Source organism: Orycteropus afer, unplaced genomic scaffold, assembly GCF_000298275.1.
Source record: "Orycteropus afer afer isolate SDZICR_OR568_19922 unplaced genomic scaffold, OryAfe1.0 scaffold00025, whole genome shotgun sequence".
NCBI classification, from domain to species: Eukaryota; Metazoa; Chordata; class Mammalia; order Tubulidentata; family Orycteropodidae; genus Orycteropus; species Orycteropus afer.
Window position 1 is genome coordinate 4,754,006 of NW_006921612.1, and position 12,432 is coordinate 4,766,437.

The 12,432-nt window shown below is 40.9% G+C and overlaps 1 protein-coding gene across 1 annotated transcript in view; it reads right to left on the reverse strand.

Annotated features, from left to right (window-relative positions):
* ATP6V1C2 (ATPase H+ transporting V1 subunit C2) overlaps window positions 1-10,300 on the reverse strand; it is an 83,284-nt gene extending 72,984 nt beyond the window's left edge. The window contains exons 1-2 of the mRNA XM_042783669.1: window positions 10,172-10,300; window positions 8,653-8,720 (exon numbers count right to left, since the gene is read on the reverse strand). Of these exons, the coding sequence (XP_042639603.1) occupies window positions 8,653-8,720; window positions 10,172-10,300 (197 nt within the window). The remainder of the gene's footprint in view (window positions 1-8,652; window positions 8,721-10,171) is intronic.
* Window positions 10,301-12,432: the final 2,132 nt, after the last annotated feature.

The window sequence follows — 12,432 nt, forward strand, 5'->3', positions numbered from 1 at the left end:
ACTCATTTTTGGATGAAGTTTTTGAAATGCAGTGTACATCTTATACTTACATCATATCTTAATTCAGACTAGCCACACTGCAAATGCTCAATAGCTCCACGTGGATAATGAATATCATATTGGACAGAGCACAGAGGATGGAGAAAGAAGAAAAGCTTCTAAATTCATTTTACAGCACCATCACCATTCTCACAGTGGAACTGATAGCACAAAAATAGAAAGCCAAAGATCAATCTTAATATTGTGGTTAACTATGAAGATTCAGGAGCTAGACTCCCTGATCTCTGATCTTAACTTCATCACTTACTGTCTGTCTCTATGCCTATCACAGAGTAAGCACTCAATAACTGTTAAGCATCATTATGTTAGTTAATTATGTTAGTATTTTTATCTTACAAATACTGAGAGAAAATCTTAAATAATTAGCAAATAGACTTTAACATTCTGATTGTGATACAATGAGTACTCTATACATAAGTATAGAGGTCTATACTCTATACTTATGACCTCTATTAACGAATATACCACATTACACATTTTCAATGGAAAATAAAAATAAGACCATCCTATTACATGCATGGGAGCTCTGGTAGCATAGTGCCTAAGGCACTTGACTGCTAACCAGAAAGCTGGCGGTTCAAACCCACCAGCCACTCCTCGGAAAGAAGATGGGGCAATCTACTTCCATAGTGATACTGCCTCAGAAATCCAAGGAGGGGTCGCTATGAGTCGGTCCGACTCGACGGCACATAACAACAACAACAACAACATTACACGCATATAAGGAATTTTAATAAAATAAGTACTCATTCCAGATAAAACTCTAAGTAAAACAGAAAAAGATAGGTGCTTCCTTAGCATAATTACATGGATATATCTTTCAAAATTGTCAAAATGATATTTAGTGGTGAGACACTAGAAATACTCAAATTAAAGTCAGAAACAACACTAAGATAGCCACTACCATGACTAACGAACATTTCTCTTTAATATTAGCCTATGCAATTACACAATAAAAAGAAATGGAAGCAACAGAGAAGAAATTGTTTGCAAATACTATGATCACATGTCTGGAAAATCAAGTGACAGACCATCAGAAAAAAATAAGGAAATGTAGTGGGTCACAGAATTAATACATGAACAGTAGCTTCCCTATTTACAAACAGCAAACATATAAAAAATGTAGTATAGAAAAGATCTCATTTATAATGGCAACAAAATAGACTTAAGAAAAATTTCAGTAACATACTGTGCAGGACCTTTATTGAATAAAATGTCAGAGCTCTATGAAAGGAAAAAAGAAAAAGAATTGAGTCAGTGAAAAAATGAACCATGGAAAGAAACACTAAAAATTATAAGGACTTTTTTTTTTTTTCAGTTGCTATGCAGTCACAATTCCAACCCATGGTGACTCCATGTGTTGCAGAATAGAAATATGTTCCAAGGGGTTTTCCAGGCTGTGACCTTTCAGAAGCAGATCATCAGGCCTTTCTTCCAAGGCACCTCTGGGTGGGTTCAAACCACCAACCTTTCAGCTACTAGTTAAGACCTTACTATGCCATCCAGGGTAGTCAGGGCCGACTCAACGGCACATAACAACAACAACAACAACATGCCATCCAGTGTAGTCTAAGGTCGTTCCTTCTCCCTAATTTCAGTATAATCTCAAAGTAATTATCAATTGGCTCTTTGTACCAACCATGTGCCAGGATCTGTCTTAGGTGCTTGGGAGATATCAAACAAAAGATCTGTTTGTGCTTAGTATCTCAAAATAAGGTCTTCAGGATTTGTAAATATCTGGACTGGATTAAGAAAAGTACACATTTGTATTTTTTGTGTTTTGTTTTTACCATGGAAGGAAACAGAAAATCCTAATAGTTACCTATGAGGATAAGGACTGGAGTTAATGAAGAATTTTTTTCTACCTTTTTATTCTGTTTGATTTTTAAAATGTTATTGTTTTAAAACATATTATTAAGTATTATCATAAGGAAAAACAATGAGAGATGATGAGACTGGGAGATTATGAGGGAAAAGAGAAAAAAAAAACTATTTTCTGGTTCTGCCAATGACATTCCCCCACCCCCCGCCCAAACTTGAAGCATCATGTAAAGGCCAGTCACCAAACCCTGTTGAAGGAAATGAGATCCAGTCAGAGGCAGGGATGGATGGCCAGGTAGCCAGACAGACACTGATGGGCAAGTGGGTCTTTCCATCTCTCTACCCACCCAATGCCCACCCAGTTTTTTCTAGATGCTTCTCTCTGGGCCTACTCTCTCATAACATAAAGAGGTGAGATTAGATCTCTAAGGGCTTGTTCACCTCTAATATTCTTTAATGCTTCCTTCCATTCATTCATTTCATGGAGTCATTTAGGGTCTATCATGTTATAGGTGCTAGGAGTCACTGCAGGCAAATGACTGGCCTTGTGGAGCTTACAGTCTAGCTGGGAAAACAAGTATCAATAGAGTAAGTCCATAAGCAAATGTAAAAGTCACCTGTGGTAGCTGCTAAAGAGAGGTGATGTCTGTACTGTGAGAGGGTAAATAGAAAGATCTGAAGGGAGTGGGGTGGGAGGAAGTCTGGGAAGAGTCTAGGGGAGCTGTGCAAGCTAAGTAAGGTGTTAATGGGGTGAATGGGAGGATGCAAGGTGGAGAAGGCTTGAAATAGTTATTACAGAAAGTGAGAGAGCAGCAGGCTCACAAAGGCATATAGTAGGACCACCAAACAGCTTTGAAGAATCTAGCACAGTACACTACATTCAACTGACAGTTGTTCAGTGAAGGAAGTGTCATGCACATAATCTCAACCTGATATTCTTGCTCTTGGATAATTTTTTTAAATTGTATTTCTTGTTAAAATGCTCTTAGGAGAGCCAATTCCCTCATGTCTCTCAACAGACAGCCACATTCAAATATGCCATCTTTGATTAGCCAACTCTCAGTCAACTTCATAAAACCATGTGGGGAAGGAAAAACCTATTCTACAAAACAGATAACGCACTCAGGGGCTACTGACAATCAAAAATGTACCACAGAAACCCACTAGGTATAGCTGAATGCCCACCAAAAAAAAAAAAAAAAACAAACTCATTATCATCAAGTCAATTCTAACTCACAGAGACCCTCCTTTGGGCTCCTGAGGCAATAAATCCTTATGGAAGTAGATGGCCCACTCTTCCTTCCTCACAGAGACTGGTGGGTTTGAACCACCAACTTTCTGGCTAGCAGTCAACTGCCTAAAGCACTATGTCACCAGAGCTGCTTATTGCTTATTTTTCTTTGTGGGTTTATTTTCTGAATATGTAAATATATATATACATATGTATGTCAGTTCTGAATGCCCAAGCACCTGTGAAATACAGTATTCAACCAGCCCAGCAAATCAAGCTAAGTTACAGTGAAGGTCTCAAATTTTTTTTTAAAGGTGAGAGAGGCTTTATTTAAAATAAAATTGTTTGGTTTCTCAAGTGTTCATGAATTACGATGTAAATAAGGAGTAAATAAAGGCAGCATGGAGAATAAATCAAAAATAAAGAGAAAGCCCCAGTAAGCAGAAGCCGCCTTCCAGCTACATGGAAAAACACTCCAGTGCCTTGAGTAAATAAATAATAAAAGGATATGGAAACAATACACCTTGAAAACGCTTGTCCCTTTTCTGTTCTGGCCAGAAGCAGTGCTGACAGGTTTATGCTGCTTGGGTCACACACCCAGCCAGCCTTTATTTATCCAATAACACTTGAGTACTTTTCAAAGAATCACACAGAACTTTTCAAAGAACTGAAGAGGGTCTCCATGTTTCATTTGTATATTCCACCATTTTATCTCAAGCTCCAGTATTAACTCTCAAAACAGGGTCACATTGATCCCTGGACTACGTAAATGCTAGTAATAGGAATTTTGGGAGGCTTAGGCCACAGCATTTTTTGTTTGCACATGATAGATAGGAAAGGCCTTGAGAAAATATACCCACAAAAATAAAATAATAATAAACCAATGCACAGTGATTTTTCACCCAGTCTCTGTATTTTTTTAAATACTTTAATTCACATAGGCCCTGTCTGTTTCATAATTATTGCCATCATCTTGCTTGCTCACACATTTGCATATCATTTCTTAAACATATGCTACAGTACCATCACAAGCAACTTGGAAGGCAAATAAGTACTGAACTCAAACAAACAAACCAAAGTGGAAGCAATAATCCAGAAACACAGAATTATAGAGCTAGAGGGGTTTTGGTGAATAAGAAAGAGGTTAGAGGACTTAACCTAGGGCAGACAACAATTGATAGCAAAGACAGTCTAGAAAAATAAAAGGTTAAATAGCTGTCTTTAGGCAGGAGGCATCAGAACAATTCATTCTTAAATTAACATTACTGCACCTGACTGAACAATCTCATGCTGCAGTTTGTCAGCACTGCCCAAGAAAACTCAAAGACAGTTACCAGCTCAGGGCAATGGGCTAGCCTAGATAGTATTTGTCAGACCCGCCCACCCATGGCGCTAAGCAGCTTAGGAAAGGAGCAGACATTTTGGGGGTCAAGCCTACCTACAACTCCACTCTAAACTGCAGAACATGCTGACATCTTCCCTTAGATGTTAATTTCTTACAGGCTATGTCCTAGATTTGATAATACTTAGTTTAACATTATTTTACTTCTTTTCATTCTCTCCTAAAAGCAGAATTGTTAGTTTCCATTAAGTTAGCTCTGACTCACGGTGACCCCATGTATACCAAAACAAAATTCTATTCAGTCTGTGCATCTCCACAATTATTGGTCCATTGTTGAGGTCACTGTGTATTTTGAGTACCTTCCAACCTAGGTGGTCTATCTTCCAGCACTATATCAGATCCATAGGGTTTTCAGTGGTTGGTTTTTGAAAGTAGACTGCCAAGACTTTCTTCCTAGTCTGTTTTAGTCTGGAAGTTCTGCTGACACGTGTCCACAATGGGTGACAATGCTGATATTTGAAATACTGGTGGCATAGCTTTCAGCACCATAGCAACACACTAGCCAACACACTACAACAAACTGATGTGCAAATGAAAGCAAAGAGAGGGTCGTATTGTCCCATTTCACAGATTTGAAAAACAGAGGTTAGATTTCTTTCTCAAAGAATGTGAACTTCAAAAGGACTGCCTTCCCCCTTTCCACATATGTTATTGTTGTTGTTATGTGCCGTCAAGTCGGCCCCCTCCTTGGTTTTCCGAGGCAGTATCACTACGGAAGTAAGATTGCCCAACCTTCCTTCCGAGGAGTGGCTGGTGGGTTTGAACCGCCAGCCTTCTGGTTAGCAGTCAAGTGCTTTAATGTTATTAACATATTTAGACAATTGATAAGTAAACAACTATTGAAAAACAAAAAACCTGATTTCTAACCTATAACACCAATCTACAGATTATAAATCCTCAGATCATATTCACCAGAGCTCCTATTTTATAGTTTCCATAAACATTTATTTAGAAAAGGCAGTAACAGCCATATTCTAATGAAAATAAAAAAGGGGAGGGGGAGTGTGTCCACAGGCCTTGAAAATTTGAAATCCTCTGGCATAGTGCCTACGGCATTTGACTTCTAAACAGAAGGCTGGTGGTTCAAATCCACCAGCCACTCCTTGGAAGGAAGATTGGGCAATCTACTTCCATAGTGATACCACCTCGGAACCCAAGGAGGGGTCACTATTAGTCAGATCTGAATCAATGACAGTGAGTTTCTGAGTTAAGGAGTCAGCAGGATCAAGCAGTTAGAACCCCTGGGTCTACATCAGGGTAGTGCAGTTCAGGAGGTAATATCTGACCGTGTCCTCTTCTACCATATGTCTATTTTTTTTTTTTTAAATCAAGTGAAAACATTTGGCAAACAACAGATTTTCGTCTACACCAAAACAAGGGATGATTATTTAAAAACTACCCCACAGATAAACTGTGGCTAACCCATATGGTACAATACTGCAGTAAAGGAGTTAACGGTGAGATTAAATGTTCAAAACATGAAAGGAAAAGCAAGTTACAAAACAAAACGAATAACATGATCTCATTTTTACTAATATAAAAACCAAAAAACCAAACCCACTGCCCACTCATAGCGACCCCCATTGGGTTTCTGAGGCTATAAATCTTTACAGAAGTAGACTGCCCAGTCTTCATTCTGCTGTGGCTGGTGGGTTTGACCCACCAACCTTCTGCTTAGCAGTCAAATGCCTTAGGCACTGCACCATCAGAGCTCCTTATTTTTACTTTTTATTTTTTACTAATATAATGCAATGCAAAGCACTGCTGTGGAGTCAGATGTGACTCATAGTGACTGCTCCTTGGGTTTCTGAGGCAGTATCACTATGGAAGCAGATTGCCCAATCTTCCTTCTGAGGAGTGGCTGGTGGGTTTGAACCGCCAGCCTTCTGGTTAGCAGTCAAATGCCTTAGGGCACTACTTATGTTCAGAAAAGGATGGACATACACCAAAATTGCAACAGTGGTGATCTCTGGATGGTATAATTCTTTATACTTTCTTTTTCACGCATTTCTAAGACATAAAAATGCTTTCTGATGATTATTACCAGATTGGTAATAACTTTTTAAAAAGTACATGTGATTTTAAGACTCTTAAAAACCCTCATATATTTTTGGTTGTAGTGTAAAAGAGAACAAGTTCTTTGAGGAGTAATTTGTGCATAACAGTAAAATTTTAAATGTATATATCCTTTGGCCCAGCAACTTCACTTTTATTTTTTAATTTTATTTATTTTGTTGTCATTGTTGAAAATATACGCAGCAAAACATACATCAATATAACAGTTTCTACATGTACCATTACTGACACTAATTACACTCTTCGAGTTGTGTATCATTTGCACCCTCCTTTTCTAAGTTGTTCCTGCTTCATTAAACAAATTAATTGTCCCCTAAGGTTCCTATCGGGAGCTCTGGTAGCATAGTGGCTAAGACACTTGCCTGCTAACCAGACGGCTGGCGGTTCAAACCCGCCAGCCACTCCTCGGAAGGAAGGTTGGGCAATCCTACTTCCGTAGTGATACTGCCTCGGAAACCCAAGGAGGGGTCGCTATGAGTCGGGTTTGACTCGACAGCACATAACAACAACAACAACAAGGTTCCTATCAGGAGCTCTGGTAACATAGTGCCTAAGGCACTTGACTGCTAACCAGAAGGCTGGTGGTTCAAACCTCAGAAGGAATGTTGGGCAATCTACTTCCATAGTGATACCACCTCATACCACCTTGGAAACCCAAGAAGGGGTTGCTATGACTTGAGTCCGACTCATGGCATATAACAACAACAACAAAGGTTCCTATCTAATCTTTGGGGCTGCTGTTGTCAATTTAGCCCTACATAGATAGTTCTTAAGAGCATAATGTTCAAGGCACACATTTTTTTTTTACTAGTAAGCTAAATTGTATTTGGTTTTAAGACTTCAGGGGATGTTTTGGTTTAAGGTTTAAAGATTATCTCAGGGCAACAATTTCAGGAGTTCATCCAACCTTCGTGATTCCAGGAAATCTAGAGTCCCTGACCAGCAATCTCATTTTCAACTACTCCACTCCCACTTATTCACAAAGAAATACAAAAAAGAATCATTGCAACACACGAGGTCACCATGGGTCAGAATTGTCTGATGGCAACTAACAACAACAACAGCAATAACACTGTTGGTAATAGCAGAAGACTCCAAAAACCCAAACTAGCTGCCATCGAGTCAATTCTGACTCATAGTGACCCCCACTGGGTTTCCAAGGGCATAAAACTATATGGAAGAAGACTGCCTCATCTTTCTTCCATGGAGTGGCTGGTGGGTTTGAACCACTGACCTTTTGATTAGCAGCCAGATGCCTTAACCATTATACCAGCAGACCTGCTAGCAAAAGACTAGAACAACTTAACTATCCATCAACAGAAAAATTCAAATAAATTATGGGATCCACAGTAATGCAGCCAGTGAAATGGATGTACAGTTATGGACTGACATGAAAACATCTCTAAGATATATTATTAAATGACAAAAACAAGGTGCAGACAGTATACTACCATTCATATAAGAGCATTTTCAAGAATATAGTCTTATATTTGTAGTTTACTCTGTCACACATGGGGTCACAATAAGTTGGAATCAACTCAGTGGCAATGGGTTTAGTTGTTGTTTGTTTGTTTCTTTTTTGTATAGGCTAAGGCTCACCTAAAAACTGATAATAGCACTGTCTCAAAGAAGGGGAATTAGAGAACAAGGGAAGAGGAAATAAAAAGTGGTGAGAGGAAAACTTAACTTTCATTGCACAGCTTTCGTATGGTTTGAACTTTTTACACTATGTGCATATATCACTAAAAAAGAAAAACTTTAGAAGTTTTTTTTGTGTAGGGGAACTATATCAGTTATTTTTTAAAGTTTTCAGTACCTTATATCATGGCCCTCTTCATTTTGAAGGCAGGTCCCTAAAACTGCTGTCTCCAGCAAACAAAACTCCCCCTACTCATCAACGCTCCTATTCATCTGGCACCCTCAGGAGGACCTACCTGGACTCTTTCACTGACTTTGAGGACCCAGTTCAGACAAGTATGTATTCAGCCAAAGCAAGAACACTGTGTCCTCTGACAACAATGTCAAATTTGCACTTGTATGGAGTAAATAAGAAATATTTTACCTTTCAGCAAAGATATCGAGTTTTCCCAACTCATCAGAGAGACCAACAAGGGAATCTAAGGTCCCCACCTAGAAAGATCATAAAGAACTTTTAAGCACACACACTTTATGGTAGGTTAAATGTGGTTTGCCATTTCAACAATAGTTCAGAGAATTCTGTAACTTCCATCTTGAATTAGTTGTTCTTGGTGAATGGCCAGACTAGAAACTGGGAAAAACTTGGTAGACTTTGGAGTTTTCTTTGGCCAACAGAAGAAACTGTCATGTGTTTGCCCTAGGAAGGTGGTCTGACCTTTGCTCTTTTTCCTCTTTGAACGGTGGTCAGCTATTCATATGATTAATCCTCATAGCTGGGGAAGATACACACTAGAAAAAGTTTAAGAAGTTATCATTTCTAAAAGCCTTTCTTCTCCAACATTCTCCCACCAAATCCTTCCTCTGGTCTTCTTTGCTGTATTGACAGTGATCTTGTCAAAGGGGGTGGGGGACAGTTTTTCCTTCCATTTCATCATTATCAAGGTTCTTTTCTTTTCAAATTACTTACAATGATCTGTTTCTTGATGTGGAAATAATTACAATGTCAAAAATCCTATCTAAAAGTCTATTCAGAGAATCAAAAGGTGACCAACCACCATCCAGACATTAAATATTAGGAAATTACAAGGCCTGGATGTTTCTAATAAATAAAGATTCTTGTTTTCAAGCAACTTGACTAGATTTTAAGCAACTTTTGACAGGGGTAGGTCTTTCTTTTTCTTTTTTTTTTTTTTTTAATCTTTGTATCTGCCAGCATCTAGCATAGTCTCTCACAAAGAGTAAATAATAAGATGCTGAATTTACTAACCTTCATTACATCTGCCCCTGGATAGCAGTAGGCTTTAAAGTCAGCAAGATATGGATTCAGAATCCAGTCTTACCACTTGTACATATTTTGCTCCTCTTTAAGATTAGTTTTATTTTAACTTTGTACTCCACTACAAGAGCCCTGAGACTCTCCAGAATTACTCAAACCTCTTTCTGCCATCCACTGAGTTATTACTAAATCCCCTCCTTTCCCCTCTGCAAACCCAGAAGGATCTTGGGTTTCCTCCCTTGCCTCCTGATCAAGAGGACACTCAAGGTTGAAGCCCTCCAAGTCTGCACATCTTAACCATACTGTTGGTCTTCTTAGATGTTGAAGACAAAATAGGAGCAGCCTGAGTACAACACATGAAGATGCCAGTATATAAAATGCTCTTATCACTTTTTGAAGATTTAGACCCTGATGGCACCTAACAAGAACAAACCCACAATCCTCTCCCCCTGTTATTCTTTACTGTGGCTCCAAGTCCACTGGTACCACAATTAAGTTTGAGCTATGTTATGAAGTCTCATCCAAACCATCAACTCCCCATATTCAGCCTCAACCCCAAGGCTGCTCCTCAGTGTTTCTGCCTTTGCCCTTATATTTTCTCCTTGGTTTCCCAGAGAACACCCACTCTCACCCATCACCTCCTTCTTCTTCTTCCCATGAGTTTTACCTTGAAATCAGGAATAGCAAATTTGGTATTATAAGACAGGTTGGACTTGGAAGTTACAGTATTCATCCTCTCCATAGCTTGTAAATTTTCCTTATCTCCAGGGGCAGAAATTAGCCAGAACTCTGACATGCTTCCAGTCTTCTTTTATCCAGAACTAACACAAAGATACACAAACAGAAATGTGAGGAGATGTGTAAAACAGCTCTACTTTACCACAACCTTCCCTCAGAAATTAATCAGATCTGTCACTTCTCATTCTTTGCCTCTGTGACCTTCCAGTTCAGATTCTATAGCTCAAGGACACCTATTTACCTAACTGCCATGTGCTTATCTCCATTTGGGAAGCCCACAGGTCTTCACTAAGTGGAAGAGAGACTTACAAAGGTCCTCCATCCTTAGGATGGTTCTGACTACTTTTAAGGAAAAGAGAAGGAAGGAGAGAGAAGCAGGATTCCCGTTCATTTCATTCTCCCCACTGCAGAGAAAACCTTATACCTAATGTATAAAATAGGGAATGATAAGATGGACTTGGACATCTTCTTTAACAATATTTTTCTTCCTTCTATATTGCATCTTCTGGGATAGTGGATTGGAGTGGAGGAAGGAATGAGACAAGGAGGGATTTGCATGAAAGGCTGTTGGGCAAACTGCAGACTTTAATTGGCCAATGTTAAGATTGGTGCTAGTGTTAAAGAACTGACTTCAGACTTCAGATGATCAGACTCCTCTTTGTTTAAATAAGGGAAAGGAAAGAAAAAAAAAAACCACTACTAAAGTCCTACCCCTACCCCAAAAAACACTAGATATATCCAATTTGCAGAGCTGGGTAGCTAGCTGGACTTGGCAAGTATTTTCTGCCCTGCGTCTATTAGTTCTGCTCATTCAAACGTGTACACACCCACACCTTTCTCTCTCCTTAGCCTCTATGCTTCTTTACTTCCCACTGGCTCCCCAAAGTGTCTCTGGATGACTAAATTGGAGAAAAAATAACAAACTGATAGAAAGACATATGGAATCTTTTCCTTTCTGACTCCCAATCTCACTCTACTCCAAAAGAATCTAAGTGCCTCCTAATCCTGTGCATACCAAAAGCAATTTCTTTCTGTCTGGACTGCTGATGGCCTGGGGACAAACTGTCCCTTCTCAGAATCTGAGGAAATGCCACCTGCCCCAACTGAGAGTGCAGCTGAGGCACAGAATTTTGGTGCGCGGCCGGCTCGCACGTTACCATTCAAATGAGGGGACAGGGAAGGCGTCTCTGGACGTGAGGCGAAGGCGACCCGAAAGGAGATTCAAGTTGCCTCCCTTGCGGTCCAGGTGATCCTTTCCCCACTCCACACCCCTGTGTGCCCGATTCGCTGCTGGTTCTTACCCGAAGCCGGTGGGTCGCAAGGCAAGGCTGGCGCCAGACTGGGGCTGTGCTCCGTGAAGGAGAGCGCGCTGCCTCAGTGGGTGGCGCGGGCGGCTGAGGGGGTGCTGTGCCGGAGCGCACGGCCGGGTCCCGGGAGGCAGCGCCTTGTGCGCCTGCCGTGCGCCCCGCCCAGTCATTTTATCCCGGAGCAGAGAGGGAAATGAAGGGACTGCCCCTCCGCCGGACATTTGCATACCTGGCCTTGCGGGCGCCGAGCTTCTCCCGCCTCAGGCCTCGAGTCCGCCCCGGCCGAGAGGCCGAATAGCCCAGGGGCCCCGGGGCCTGGTACCTGCGGCAACCACATCGCCTCGGAGATGGGGAAAAAGACGCTGGGATCTCCTTACGGAACGGAGCGGGACAGAGGGACGTTTTCACTCAAGGTTTTGGCAACGATTTCTTGAGCCCCTACGAGCGTGGGCTGGACTCTAGGGAGATTCTGGGGAACCTACGACAGCCCCACAGCTTCGCAGAGCGGAACTAGACGTGAAGACAACTAACGTGAGGCAGAAAGAGGTAAAGGAGTCCGGACGTGGGACAACCTCACCAACAACCTGTGCCTCGTTCTCCATTTACCCCCTGCCACCATTCTGAGCTAACTGTGGCAGTGGACGGGGTGTCGGGGACATCACCTGCACGTGTGTCCAAATCCCGTGCAGTACAGAGAGGGCTGAACTGTGGAAAGGAATGCAACAAGTTCCCATATGTTTTGGAACACACACTTGTGTAGATTAACAAATCTCTTCTTGGGATAAGCCTGCCGCTGGTTGCCAAGAAAACTCCCCACTGCTGTATATCTCCCTACTTCCCAACCCTTCGAAATTGCTTTATGTATTAAAAACCAAACCCACTT